At 40.3% G+C, this 16,093-nt stretch overlaps 1 protein-coding gene across 1 annotated transcript in view; it reads left to right on the top strand.

Annotated features, from left to right (window-relative positions):
* Positions 1-16,093, top strand: part of thsd7aa (thrombospondin, type I, domain containing 7Aa) — a 91,767-nt gene that overhangs the window by 23,331 nt on the left and 52,343 nt on the right. The window contains exons 2-4 of the mRNA XM_037473338.2: positions 6,556-7,729; positions 12,208-12,456; positions 14,007-14,188. Of these exons, the coding sequence (XP_037329235.2) occupies positions 6,556-7,729; positions 12,208-12,456; positions 14,007-14,188 (1,605 nt within the window). The remainder of the gene's footprint in view (positions 1-6,555; positions 7,730-12,207; positions 12,457-14,006; positions 14,189-16,093) is intronic.

Below are 16,093 nucleotides of genomic sequence, written 5' to 3'. Positions count from 1 at the left end.
GTAAGATCACAAATAGAATCATTGCACAAAAAGGCTCAAATAATTGCTGTCGCAGTGATATGATTAGTAAGAACTGCTTTGATGACAACCACATTCATTGAAAACACGTGGGAAGCAAACATACAAGTCAGTTCCATCTGCTCATGTTATGCTTCCAGTGTGTGTTACAAACGCAGCACTTACCAAGCGGCAGTCTGCCATGGTCTGCTGCAGTGAAGCTGTTTTCCATGTAGCAGCGAGACGCCCCAAATGAGCCGTGTAACGTCCATCCTGAAAGAAATGCCTTAGGTTCACTGACAAGCCTCATGAAATATGCATGAAGGCTGGTTTGTTTAAACTGCTGCTGCTACCTCTATCTCATTCACAGCAAATTGTGGCTGTTGCACTCATGCTAATCTAATAAAATGAACGCCACATCAACCACCATTTCGTCTTTGGATTAGTGTTCACTGCTTTCCATATTACTTCTTGAACCCCCAAATATGTGTGGTTTAGCTCTTACAAATTGACCAGATATAGTCATATTGCAATGTTATATTTGGAAGACAGACATTGGGAATCAGTGGCTACCAATTTGTTTTTTGGTGACCTCTGTCCTGTCATCTACACACAACCTCCTCTTTTTATGATTGTGGCGTCTGTCAATCAAAGAATAGAGGCACTCAGTCAGGGTACAGCTGAAAGCACTTCACCCTGAAACACACATGGCAGGTGGGAAGGATTGGATATTGAGCTCCAGTAAAATACCATAAAAAGAAATCCTGTTTCCCACAAGTAGGGCAATGTGGATACATCTGAAACAGGGTTCTTTTTGAATATCTTCTCTTCTTATGGATGCCTCTTTGGAGCTGTGGGATGTCCACCACATCCTCTTTTTTGTGCTGCTATTTGTGTCATCCGAGGCGTCAGCTTGCTTACAATGTCAAGACACATGCGTTTCAATGTAAAACTGTTATGTACATTGAGATATGAAATGACTGCCCAAAACAAGTGTTTTGAGTAGTGTTTTCAAAAAGTCTGAGGTCCTGGGGGGGATTCTTCCAGAGGGAAAGGGCTCAATGGAGAAGACCCCCTCGGTACAGTGCTTGGTAAAGTGGGGGGGGAAGGCGGTATGTGATGAGGAGAACCTTGAACTGTATTCCGTTCAAATGAGCTGTCACTCAGATCGATAGACCACAACAGTTTCTCAGCTGGAGCAGATCGAGCCGTCTGTCTAACTCCAGCTCTTCTGTTTCACGACTTTTTCCAGACCTCACATTACCAAATCCTTTGTGATGAATAGAGGTACCATCTCAAGCCAAAAAGCTTTTGCTGACCATGTTATTTGAATGGATGTGGGAGATTGTTGAACAAACCAAGGTGTCAGTTAGATACAGTGTATGGTGTGTGTGTTCATATTTTTTCTCTTAAACTGCTGCACACAAAATATTCACATCTTTGCATCAATAGTCCAACATGATCAGAATATGCATACTAGGGGTAAATCATGCTGAACTTTCTCTACTAAGTGACAGACCTAAAGGAATTCTTAGAGGAGTGTGGATAAGCAAATAGACGTGTCAGTAGGTCACGGTGTACATCCCATGTTTCTGAATTTGAATTTGAGAATTTTTGAGCTTGATAGCAGCTCGAACATGTGACCTATTGGGCACCCCTGCTCTAATGTGTCAAGTGAAGCATTGTCAGACTCTGTTACAGATGGATCAGCTGATTGCAGCTGGATCACCTCTAAGGCTGCACTTAACAGCTATACAGACTTTTGATGGAGTTTGAGTCGGTTATCATTACTGTCAAAGAATCAGTGTTTTTTTCTCTGTAGAATGTTAACATGCAAGAAAAAAGTGGTTGGTGGTCCTTTGTGGTCAGACTTCCAACATATCTTGACCAGATGGTGAATCAGAAAACTAATCCATTGTAAAACTAGAGAGTGATATAAACTATTCTATTCTGTGATCTGTCTTCACTCTGGTATGTTGTCAGATAAATTGCAGCTCCAATCAAAAAAATGGTTACTAGCTCACAGCTCCATTAGAAATCCCCCTTGCACCTTAGAGCAGAAATTCAAGATGGCAGAGCAGAACAACTTCAACGAAGAGTGAGGAAATGATGAACACAAATCTTGCGATGGTAAATGAACTGTTCTTGTATAGCGATTTTCTAGTCTTCGGACTTCTTCAAAGCGTTTTAGCACCTTATGTCATCATTTACCCATTCACACACTGATGGCAGGAGCTACCACACAAAGGGCCACCAGCCCATCAGTGACGAGCATTCACACACTGTAGTCCCAGCTACACAAGCAACCTTGGGGCTAAGTGTCTTGCTCAAGGACATATCGACACGCAGGTTAGCACGACCTGGAATGGAGCGGCAAATCCTCTGATTGGAGGACGACCGCGCTCTCCACTCACCCACAGTCATAACCATGTACCCCGGGACTCCTTTGTAAGATCACTGCATGTAAAGGAAAGCAATTTTCAGAACAGTTGGACAGTCTGTTGGACCAGTAGACTTAAAACCTTAGTGAAAGGATTTATTTTGTGGCTGTTTATCTTTGCAGAAGGCAAGTTATTATGGATTTACAGCTGAATCAAAATGAGAGATTCCACTGTTCAAAGAACATTTGCTTCGTATGAGGGCATCCAGTGTTTAATGCTAACCTTTTCACAGTCCCTTTATCACAGACATGTGTTCAACATATGAATACAGATTAACTCCCTGCTGCCACTGTCATTTATCACAGCCCTCCATCTAAAACCAACTGGTGAGATTGCATATTTCACACTGGTTTCCATTATCTCCTGTAAATGCCAATGCCAATCTTCGGTTGGCACCATGGGAAAAGCAGAAGGGAAGCCAGGTGGTTTGTCCGGGCGTTAGCAAGGTTTGGTGTTTCCAAAGGGAGCAATCTCATTATTGGGGAGTGAAATCACTTCTTGCAGTCCTTAATTTTCTCGAGCTGGCAAGCTACCGAGGACATGAACCTGTTGCGAAACATCATGAAGAGGAGCTTTTTTTCTGCTCCCCTGTGGCCTGACAGCTATAAAGTGGATTTCTCTCTGAGTAGTGGGTATAAAAGTGTTTTGCAGCTGTAAAGACATAATTTACTTTGTTGAAAGACCATCCTTTTGTCACTCCATTGATTTGTAATCTTCTGCTGAACAAGCAACTCAAATCAAAATAATTACAGAGACAGATGAACATATATATTTTTCCTGAAGGGCAGGGGATCAGTTTTGGGGACATTTGTGTACAATGCAACTTACAGCTTTCACGAGAACCAGCACAAATGCTGAAGAAAGCCAACCCACACAGGTATATTTTGAAAAGACAATGTATAAAATAAGGGAAACGGATCTGGTGACTATGATCAAGATGTAGCTGTCACTGTGAGGTGCCGTGCCAAAATGGAAAGATTGACAGAAGTGGTTACGGTAAAGTAAGAGCGACGCAGATGCTCCATGTAGTTTTTGAATCTGAGGAGCAAGCTAAACTGGGGCGCTGGGAGTGTGACAGCGACCGATCCGTACTTCACACTGTACCAGTGTTTTACAGCGGAAGTCAGTTGGATCATTAATGGCACTGAAGTGGGGAGGAGGGAACCTTACAGTAAAACCTTGGGGCCGAAGATCATCAGACTATGTGGTGGATTGTCGGTACCATTAGAGACTGCCGTCTTTTGCTGATTTCCTTTATTCTCACGGTTCCTGTCAGACCGTTGACCCACCTTCTGCCTCTCTCTGATGACATTTCAATCAGGAAAGACTCGGTCTGAATTGACAAACATTTATTACACCATTATAACATTGAAATAGAGCACAATCTTTGGTGAACCAGGACAATCAAGGGGACCGTGATGCCAAGTTCTGCTTGGCAGAATCCACCGCGGACACTGGCGGTGGTGAAGAAGGGAGTTGATGAAAACCAAGGAAATTACACCTGATGACACCTATCAAAGGTTTACGTCTCACAAACACAGAATAAATTAAGTTTTTTTGGTCTTGAGGGTTTAAAGCTATTTAAAGGGGATTTGATTAACCTTGGCTGAATAACATCAGTTATGTGTAATGCCAAATGAAACTAATGACTTCTTATATTGAGCAGTTAGAAAAGTAATGATCTCTAGTAATGATTTTTCATCTCCAGCTACTGGAACTTTAGCTCTGCATGATTTATAATCTGTAGATCAGATTGGTCTAATCATGTCACTACTGACGGATGTTTGTAGTATGAGGGTGTGGCGTGATTACATGTGTAACAAACCTGCTGGTGTTTCGGCCTCGTTGGCACAGTGCCCTTCATGCCTCCTGGCTCCTCTCTGTGGGTGATAGGCAATGTAGGCCAGCGGGAGTATAACCATCCTCGTTTACTTTTTGTATGCTCACCATCGGTCTGGAGATAACCGTCATGGGCATGTTCATAAATACCGGCGAACACCCGCGTGGGGCTTAAACAATACTTCCTGCCGTGGAGGTAATACTTCATGGCCTGCTGGGCCATTTTATAGGGCTAGATATGGATGAATAATCCAGCCATGATGTCTACTTAGTCTGGCATGTAGGCTTTTCCCGGCATTGATGAATAAAATGAATGACATTGCTTTTGGTCACTGACCTCTGCATCTCATTACTGACTGAGTATATGTCATGAAATGTTGCAGTGCGCTTCAGAAATCCTAATCTTTCTGTGGTATATTTTGCCATTTCAGAGCTAAAGGAGGATACTGGCTGCTGGTCAGAGATGCCCCATCTTTGACTGCAGCTGTCTGCTGTGTCAGGGGCAGTTTTTTGCTTCCACTATTGATTTGTATTGATCCAGACCCCGTGCCTGCAGCTGTATGCCAATTCAGCATACTGGTCCTTCCGTTGACATTTTTATTGGTGTAATGCTCTATTTAGTGAAACGATAAAGCCCTGATTAATGCAGCTTGTGGCATAGCGAAAAAGGGGGCAACCAGGGGAGCACAGCTTGTCCAGTTTTCCTCCCTGAACTTAGGGCTAAAATTCATTGAATACACATTTCAATTGCAATCATAGTTGTGTTTAGTCCTCAAGTCGGTTTTCGGGTTTGGTCAATTAATCTATTTCAATGGATTCATTCAACCGACTAACATAGAGTAAGAATGTCCAATTCAAGGTTTGACAGACATTGGAAATCAGTAATGAGGTTGACTGATCCCCTGTATTTTTTTTTTAGCTCACATTTGGGAGGGATGTCAGTGTTGTAGTTTTTATGAACAATCCAAAAGTGCCTTCTTTGGAGGAGTGACAATAAATTGACAGATCAGACAAACACACATTGAGTAGGACAGTGTGAAAAAAAGTCTTCTTCCCTTTCTGCATGGAAGTGGTCAATTTTTGTTTTTTTACTTAGTTTTGTAACCCCAGTCATTTTAAATTAAATTAAATGTGTTTATTAGTAAGCAAGGATTGCTAATTAGCACTGCCATGTTTGCTGTTAGCTCCTGCAGTCGACCACTCATCCGGATGACCCGTGTGTCAGAAAACACCAGATTTTTTTCAATGGCGGGCATTAAACCAGCCTTGTCTCGCGGATTGTGCACCCCTGTACTAGAATGTCTTTACATAATGGTTTGTACTGACATGAACAATTTACAGAGTATTTATCCTTAACTTTAACAATCTATTGTACAATTGTGTTAGTCGGAGAAAATTATTTTGAGTAAAAAATTAAATAAAGTCTAAAGATGTTCAATGTTCAAGCAGGAAGTTTTGGGTATTCTCCAAGGCAAACCTACTAAGATCCTTTATGTTGTGTTTTTCCTGTGATTTTGTGATGATTGTTAATTGATCTTGTCATAACAGATCAAATAGTTCAATTACAGATTAGAATGTAGTGGTCTCAGTCTGGCAAAATCTTATAAGATAATGCAGGCAAAATAATATTGTCTGTCTAACTAATCTATTTTTGTGATTGATGCTTGGGTTGCACTGGACCTGCATTGCTTCCCAGCATTGTAACCCCAGAATGACGGTAAAAGCCATTCATCACATCTGCAAATTTTTATGTTGTATTGATTGAGTCTGCAGCTACTCTGCTTCTACATCTGCTGTGCCTCTAACAGGGGTCTTGTAAAGAAATGTAATGTTGAAATAGAACTGCAATTGCATTCTCATGTACTGCAATCACAGTATCGCACTCCGAAGCAAAGGTAGTACTTTACTTCATAAGCACTTAAGAACTACAAATAATAATAATACAATTATCATTGGAATAGTAAATCTTGCTTCTGTTGATATTTTGTTTGTTAAAAAATACAACTTAAGTAAGTTAACTTAAGTATTAAATGTGGAACATGATCTCTACTGCAAAGTCCGGTGGGACAAAGAACACCAAAATGATGATCAGACATGTTGCAATAGGCCAAAGGTTTATCCTGATCATCAGAACTACTCTATTAGTATAACATTTTGGTATACCTTCTTATATGTTTTCCAATTATGGGAGTTTGACATCTGACAGTTCTTTTATAAGTAATGTTGTTAAAACATGGATCTTTCCTTGACTTCACTTATCTTATCTTACTCTTTACAGGTCCGTGGGGTCGTTGCATGGGCAGTGACTGTGGACCTGGCGGCAGCCAAAGCAGGGCAGTATGGTGTGCCCACTCGGAAGGCTGGACCACCCTGCACACAAACTGCAACCAGACAGAACGGCCTAACAACCAGCAAAGCTGCTTCCGAGTCTGCGACTGGCACAAAGACCTGTACGACTGGCAGCTCGGTGCCTGGAACCAGTGTGTCCCGGTGTCAATGCGCAGTGCCGGGGTGCAGCGCCCCGCTGTGTGCACACGGGGAGAGGAGGGCATCCAGACCCGAGAGGTTGGCTGTGTCCAAAAAGCAGATGGCGAGCCGGCAGAGGACGCAATCTGCGAATACTTTGAGCCCAAACCACGCCTAGAGCAGGCCTGTCTTATCCCCTGTCCGCTGGACTGTGTGGTATCTGAGTTCAGCCTGTGGACTCACTGCTCTAAAACCTGTGGAATGGGCTTACAAAACCGGATCCGCTTTGTTCTGGCACCGCCACTGTTTGGTGGGGCAGCCTGCCCAAATTTGACTGAATTTCAGACATGCCAACCAGGGCCCTGTGAAGAGGAGGAACGCCTTTACAGCCTCAGAGTGGGACCGTGGGGGCCCTGCTCTGTACCAATGCCCAGACATGAGAGACAAGCTGACAGACCATCCAGCGATAGCGACGAACCATCCAAACCTTCCAAAGAGGGTGACAAACGGTCCAGAGACAGCAAAAAAACATTACAAGGGGGCGAAAAAACAAATAGAGAAGGTATTAAACTGTCCAGTAAGGTTGACAAACAGACTAGAGAGGGGGACAGTCAGCACGAAGAGGAAGACAAAAGGTCCAAAGAAGAAATTAAACTGTCCAGAGACGGACACAAACCATCCAGACCCAACAGAAAAATGGGCAGGGCAAACAGGAAACCAGATAGGCCGTCCCGACAAGCAGAAAAGCCCAAACGTCAGAAAAAGGCAAAAAACAAAGAAAAGAAAGATAAAATGAGAGAGAAAGTCCGGGAGAGGTTAAGGGAAAGGGGTAAGGTGAAGGACCCTGAGACCAAACAACTCATCAAGAAAAAGAGAACAAGAAACCGTCAAAACCGTCCAGGTGGAAAGTTCTGGGAACTGCAGGTTGGCTACCAGACCCGAGAGGTGACCTGTGTACACAAGAGTGGAAGTGTTGAAGCTCTCAGGTAAGAAGGACTCATTTATGGTTTGTTGTGGATGATTTTCCCATGCAATGGAGAATCAGTTTTAAAGTCTCTTGTGAATCAATGTGGTATTTTCTGTTTATTTCTTGCAATGAGGAAGAGGTCTGGAACAGCTATATATTGACAGGCAGTGGCAAGCTTCTTCTTTATGTCCGAGAGCCACACAGATATATTTATAGATTGAGAAGGTTAACACCTTGCTTTTGTTATGCTAAAGGAATGGAGGCAGGCAACTAGGGTCCCAGACCTGAGGGAAAACTCAAGGTGCTTACAACATACATTTGATTGATTTAGGACTAGGGCTGTATTATGCAAAGACAAATGAGATCAAAGAGAAGAGGTGCTCTGAGATTCTTCTGCTCAGATAGTTCCCACACTGCTGGTGTTGTGGAACTTCCTCAGAATTAAAAACACGATTAGCTTTAGACATTAATCTAATAAAACATTACAGCATCATTATATTTTACCATTACAGGTTCCTTATATATCGTTTGGCATCTACAAAGATGTGTTTCTATTCAACGCCTTTGTGTAACATAGGGGTTGTCGTCAAACTCTTTTAAGGCTAGTCTACATTATAACGTCATTGTCATGAAACTAGAATCTTTTTTACATATGTGAAAAAGCTAAATCATTTTAATCTCAAAATTAGGACTAGGTTTAGGTAAATGTACAAATGTACTATTCAAGAACTACTGTAATAAAAGCACGGAGTAGTAGTTTGGATTTGGTATTATATGTTGAAATGTTACCTTCTCATGCTGAGACCTTTGTTGGTTCCATTGTGATCAGCAAAACGTCCTTTGAGTGCCAGGCAGCATGCAGTGTGACTGAAAGTTTCTGCAGGTTACTGACAAACCGAAACTGTGCTATACAGTATTAATACACATTTTACTGCACTGGCTCCACCTTATTATTTACCTGGAATCTTACTGTTTACAACCAAATTACATTTCAATTTGGCATCAAATGGCATATGTGTACACTCCTCCACATTGCTGTGACTACAGTTTGTGAATCTTTGAAATTCATGGGCAGGTGTCACTGTGTATGGTAGCTCCTGTCATCAGTGTGCATGGGTGAATGATCATATGTAGAGTAAAACACTAGATAATAGAAATAGATGTATTGATAAATTCAGTACATCTTTTCAATACTACAGGCACCATTTGAACTTATATCTATTCAACTTCCATATCACTTATTATGTTTCATGAGTTTTTTTGAACCATTTCTGAGATTTACATGGTGTGTATGTTGCAGGCTACAGTGGCGACTGAAAACATCTTCAGAATCTGGTTAAAATGTATTTATATCTCAGCAGAATTGCCACAATTTTTTCAAGCATCATTTTGGGATGAATAGATGAGAAATTTATGTTCTGGCTGTAGAAATGTGAGTTTAGATCCAAACAAACGTATAGTTTTAGCCACAGCCCTTTAGGACCGAAACAAAGTCCAACTCTCGCCCCCAAGGACATCAATCTAAATCTGGTGACACATTTATCAGAGAAAGCAGAAGGTACAAATTTTTGAAACTGCCTGTGGAGTCCTTGTTCGAAATGTGAAGTATATATTTGCGTTCGTCAGAGTCTTGGATCTCAGAAAATATTCTTATTTTTGGGATTTTACTCATATATTTGCTCATAAGGGAACTTGTTGGAGATGTGGCTTGTAGGTAAATCTGTTATTTTATCTCCCCTTTAATCAGCTTCTTAACCAACCGCACATCACTCAGTCTCTCACACAGGTTATTGGTATTAGCTGATAAGTGGAGTCACATGACACAGCTATTCAGTGAACTCAGACCAACATCTTGCAAAACCCCTCTCTTGTGGACACCCCCCCCCCTCTACTTCCCTCTTGCTCCTACTCACTAACCCCTCTTTCCCTCTATTTGTCTCTCTGTCCATCCTTGTCTCTCATGTATTCCCTGTTTTTCTTTCTCACTCATCTCTGCCTCTCCCCCTCTCCCTTTTGTTCTTACTCACTCTTCACCTCTTTCTCTCCGTTTCTCTCTCTTTTCCAATCCCATCATTTCAAAATAAAATCCCCATAGAGGGACACACATTCTGTCTCCTGACCCCCTCTATCCCTCACACAATCCAATCATTTAAAAAAAATAAAGCCTCAATGATAATCTGTACCTTAGCATGAGGCTTAGAATGAAGCTGCTTTGCTTGAATACTACTACAACTACTATTACAAGTAGTACTAATACAACTGATGGTACTTCTACTATTACTAACACTATTACTATTACTACAATGAAAGCTTTACTTGTATTTCTACATTAATACTAAAACTACTATTACTTAAACTACTATACTATTAATTAACTGTACTATTAATAATACTACAACTGATATTACTACTACTAACACTAATACTACTACTACAACTAGTATTTCTACTGCAATTAGTACTGCCATTACTGTACTACATTTTCAGTATTTTTAGCAATTTAAAAAAAATAATTTCAGTTTTTCTCATTTCTAATCTAATCTTAGATCCTTTTGAGCACATTGCAGTTTACAATTTTGTCTCTGGTGTGAATGACATCACATGCTAGGGCTCATTTCATCAAAACAATGTTTTTTTCTGCATTTAATACAATATTTACTCAGGGTTATTTGAAATTACTCTAAAATCATGCAGTAACCTTTGAGTTTAATTAGAGAATTTGTGGCATACATACCTATCATTTATACTCCCACAGTGAGTGGCCTCACAACCAATGCTCGCAACAAGAATTGCAGTCCGTTCCAGTTAGTCAATGTTGAACATCATTTGATGTACAGTCTCAATACATGTTTTTCACCAGCTAATGTCTGAGAGCCACGTTCTTTGTTGGGAGAGGGTTGGCCTCATTCTGTCTCACTGTGCTGGCTGGGCTCTGATATAGGCCACTGAGCACAGTCCTTTACATCCTGAGAAAACTGTGGCTCTTTAGTTACATTTGCCTTGAAGGTCATGGAGAAGTTCAAAATCCATAAACCATTCAAACGTCAAGCAAATGGCACTCGTCATGTCCCAGCGTTGCATGTTATTCATGTTTACTTTGGAATATTTATCTAAAAGACAACAACATATGAATATACTTACACAGGGCCTCCTCTAATCGAGTAGAGTATGTCATGGAATGCACAGATGGCTAAAAGCTTCAAAGAGGCTTAATTGATAGTGATGATCATAGTAATGTTTACCGTGGCCCAGAGTCAAGCTTATTTACAGTGCTGTGATTGTGGCATTTGATCTTGTGGATAGTTTAGCTCATTATCCCCATGTGTTCAGACTTCTAAATGATTATGATATTAAAAAAGTCCATCCTCTCTCTTTCACTCCTGATCTAACTATCGTAAAATATGTGAAAAACCAAATGAGTCTGATTTCGGCGATGAGCAGGGCACTTAACCCAAATTTATTCCTGCTTTTCCTGCAGTGTGTGAATGTTATGTGAAGGTTCGATTAGATTCTTCATTCATAGTTCATGATAATGACAAACGTTGCACGCCCTCGGTCATTGAGCGAATACAGTGATGACAGAATGAATGTCTGTGGCCACGTCTCTCAACTGCGCAAAAAGATTTTTAGGTGTTAGAGTTTACTAACTCCAACATATTGATAGGTATTCTACCTAATGTTTAACCAGAGCAGCAGCTCAAGGAGTGTTTGCTACCTGAAACATATTTAATTTCCTAAACATTTGGGGATAATTCCAAATATTGAATCTCATTCAAATTTATGTGAAAAGGTTGTAGTGATAGCAAATAGACCATGGTTAAGATGTAACTATGAAAAGAGTGCAAACTCGTCATCACAAATAATTAAAAAGGAAACAAACTTGAGACACTTGAGTTAACTATGGGATGCACTCTAACTCTTTCACATTTTGATTTCAAAATCCTGTAAATTTATGGTTCTCGCACTTCATTTGAAATTAGTTATTTTACCTTAATTTGTCAGATTTTGTCTGGCAGCCACTGCTGCCAGTCATTTGAAGATTATTTGACATGATTTCAATGTCACATAAGAAAACAGTAAAATACTCTAGAATAATTACAGTATTTCGTCCGTAAACAATTTGTCATTATTAGCATAATACTTACAGTTGGACTGTTCAGATACAGATAATATCTTTATTTTTTACAGAGTTTGGTACATAATAAAATATAATTTTATGGAAAATATATTTTCCATAAAATTAGGATCTTTTTTTACAGTAATATATTTGAAGCTATTGTGGGGTTTGCTGAGGTTTTGGCGTTTGATTTCGGGGCTGGAAGTCTGGAGTTTGCAAGTTCCCCCTTTGTTTCCCGATAACAGATATTTTCATTAATTACCCTTGGGTGTGTGAATAGTTGTTGTCATGTCAATGTCAATGGCATGGAATTGTCTTTTCCAATCCTACATTGGAGTGTATACGTTAAATCTTGTCTTACGGCATTTCATTTTCTCCAGCCTGTGCTCTCAGGAGTCATTGCCAGTGACCTTCCAGGCCTGCGTCATGACCAAAGACTGTGACGTGACTGAATGGTCTGAATGGTCAGCTTGCTCCAAGGAGTGCTACGACCCCAACGGGCCCAAAGGGGAACGCACTCGCACCAGAAAAGTTAGCCAGTTCCCCATCGATGGAGGAGCAGAATGTCCAGAGCTAGAGGAGAAGGAACCCTGCAGCCCCCAGAGAGACGGAATGCCACCCTGCATTGTGTAAGTACAGGACAGGTGTTGCTTATAAGTGTTGCTTATACAGCAATAGCACATTTCTTTCTGTAAACAATTTTTGTGGTTACTCAGGCTGAAGTTTAACCCCTTTGAACATTCAATATTTATCGTTGCTGACTACGTGGCTTAGACATCTGTGTTAACTATTCAGTTCACACATTCACTGCCCTCAGAGGATGAACCCACTTCAGTGATGACTACTCATCTAGTGCTACTGCGACATTGACATTTATGGTGTTACATTTTTGTGATTAAAAAACTATTAGATAGGACTATTGCGAAGTCTGAAGTCACATGTTGTCCGCTTATTTTGAATTTAAACTCTATCCCTTTAGACAGATTTTTAAAATAAGTGATTTTCCTCTTATCTGTTGTCCATGAATCTTCACATAACTAGGTCAATTGGGTAACGGGGTCATCATTTTTGGAAAGTAAACATTGCTGTTGACTTTAAATCACTTTTGCAATTTATTCGCCACGAGACAAGTGCTATGGACAAGAATTCTTTAAAATCCTTTAAAATCATAAATTGTGTGTGTTTTTCCTGGGGTCAAATTGACTCCCAACATAATACATCTCAATAACAGAAATAGTTTTAATTCCAAATATTATAGATAACAAAATTCTTTTATTAAGGATAATATAACACACATAACATGTGTATAACATAAAGTCAATCAGGAAACAGGTTCTGGATGTATAAGGACATTGGTAGGTTCTTATTTTTTATTTGATGCACTATTTAGGTAGCCAATAAAATTTCCTGGCACATAACTTGGGAAACAATTCTAATTACTATTTAAATCATTCTCTGGAGGTTTACATAGCAAAAGTCAAAATGATTCCAAGGATAAAAGATGTCGATAGATCTCAATGTTCTATAAAAAAAACAAATAATACATTTTATTTGTAGTGCCCTTTACTTCAGCGGATCTCAAAAGGCTACAGTTTAAATAAGAAAATAAAAACAAGTAGGCAGTTCTGTAAAAAGATTTAAAAAATTGTTTTACTGTACTGTGCTGTTCGCTATTTGTGATACTGTTCGAAGAGTTTCACAATTGGCTAATGTAACCATTGATTGGGCACAGAAAGCACAGAAAATTAAGCTCTGATCTGATTTCATATGCACACAATCCAAAAATTACAGACCTAATTATTTTTTACTGCATTTTCTTAATATAATTTTGTTTCTTGTTGACTGTTTTTATGTTTTTAGTGTTTTTACCTGTGCACCTGTAGCACTTTGAGATGTTGTTCACATGTAAAGTGCAATACAAATAAAACATATTCTTATTATTATTAATTAGTCAATTTAGACCAACAGGCCGAATCGATTTTTTTAATTTTTATGGCAGCACTACACAACAGTCGATGTCCTTTCCCGTGCGCCTCTTTTTAGAAACCTGATACCGACCCACAGCAGTATTTGCTGCATAGATAATATTCCACTAATGTAATTTTATTTTTGAGGAAAGACAATAAGATTTTATAATCTCTATCAGATTACCACTTTGTCTGTCCTCCTCTGTCCTCAGCTACAACTGGAAGACCACAGAGTGGACAGAATGCAGGGTGGACGTACTGCTGAGCCAGCAGGACCGACGGCGTGGAAACCAGACGGGGTTGTGTGGAGGAGGGATTCAGACTCGAGAGGTCTACTGTGTCCAGACCAGCATGGATACACCCCCCAACCGCGGCTCACTCCGCAGCAAAGAAGGTGATTTGCAGCATTTCTTTTCCTGAAATCTGATCTACTATAAATGTGCTTTGTTCACCATCCAGTGTTTTTTTCCATTTAGTTTGATGGTTTGTCTTGTGTGTGTATTAATGCATCCTCGGTGTGGAATACCCAATACAGAAGAATCAAAAAGTAAAGTAAAATGAAATGAAGAGAAAACAAATCCTTTCCCAAGATGTCTGAAGCGAAGGCACCTGGTGCTGGGGAATTGACAAGTGTTCACCTCTGTATCAGACATGTTTGCTATTTTTCATGCTAATTTTCCCTTGGCACCAGAAAGGAGTGGTGAGCATCCAGGGACCTTGAGATTGCATCTCCGCGTTTGCAAATAAATACTGACAGAACCTAATTAAAAAGATCGGCTACACTGATTTAAATACATTTCAGTTAGTGGTCTACACACCTTACATTTGACATTATAGGACATTCTCCAAATGGGTGTATTTGCTTTTGTCACTAGGTCACTATGATTGACGACCAGAAGCACACTACTCCTCCCACAGAACACTTTTAGTATATTAATGTGCCTGGTATTCATTATTTTTTGTGCTGAAAACATTTTTTATTTAAGAAGTGACCTTTAACACGTTTTTGAACGTTTGATCAGTCGCCATGTAAGTTTCTTCAAATTAAAGAATTGGGACACAAAACACGAATCCACACGAAAACCACATTCATTCTAGCATTGTAATCATTACATAAGATCTAACCAAAATGTTTTGTAGAGGAGTCATCTTTTTTAATGACACATGTTTTGACTAGGTCTGGTTAAAAAACGCATCAAATGTGTGAGGGTCCATCAGCACACCCCAAAAAGTTTGATGAGCTTTTGCGTCATCTGCTTAGCCTTGTCATTTGTTCCAGCTCTGCCGATAGCCATGTGTGACCCAGAATACATAGTTCGAGAGGTTTCTCCATCATATAAAACCTAGGGAATAAACTATATGACTATCATAATGTAAGCGCAAAAACCACATAGCAGATGAAATAGGATCTTTCACATAAATTGGCATTACTGAGCACACAGAGGCTGCAAGTGGCCTGGTAGCCAGCCCATGCTTACCCAGCACGGACACAGTCCATCTGGCCGGGGACGTGCAACTGGCATCTGCTGCTAGAAATGATTCCGATCGGACGTTCACACACAGCCACGCGCTTTCCTCCTTCGCCTTTAACATTCCATATTGCCCATTGTGGTATCAGTCTTGACTGACACTTCCCTCTTATGTATATTGTTAGGATGAGATAGGAAGCAGTAGTTGCTCCTCTAGCCATGCCAACCTGTCTGTATTACACCATGGTAATTCTTTAGGAAACGTGGAGGGACATTAACGTATTATGACTTTAAGTGGTCACAAACGATGGATGGTGGTAGATTGGAAAGAGTCGTCTAATTTGAACTACCTGCTAAAGATGTGGTTGTAAATGAGGAGCTTATATTTGTCCCCCATTTTCAATTTTTCACTTCCTTCTTTTAGCTGTTTCTGTGTTGGTTACATCTGAACTCTCCATTGGAGGCTTACAATGGTGGCCATGTCACTATTGATTGATTAAAATTGTTTTATGTTTGCATAATGTTGACCAATCGGCCTGAGGAAATGAAATGTCTGGTCAGATAACAAACCACATGGACAATAGAATCTGCCAGCAGGTGTAGGTGGGGCATCAAAAAGTGTCAAAGGAAGGGACACCTTTGCTAGTTACTCGATATGAAAGCTGTCAAGTCATGATAAAATATACCAGCTCTCCACTTAAAGGGTCAGGATCACTGAGCCCGCTGGGTTTTTCCTTACTGATGGGATACCTCAGATTATTTTAAGCTGTAGGTTTGAGATAACGCGCCTGGCTGTTCTACTGCCGTTCCTCCTGGTGTCCAAAGCCGAA

The sequence above is a fragment of the Pungitius pungitius genome, chromosome 17 (genome assembly GCF_949316345.1).
Source record: "Pungitius pungitius chromosome 17, fPunPun2.1, whole genome shotgun sequence".
NCBI lineage: Eukaryota > Metazoa > Chordata > Actinopteri > Perciformes > Gasterosteidae > Pungitius > Pungitius pungitius.
This window is presented reverse-complemented; position numbering and strand designations above follow the sequence as displayed.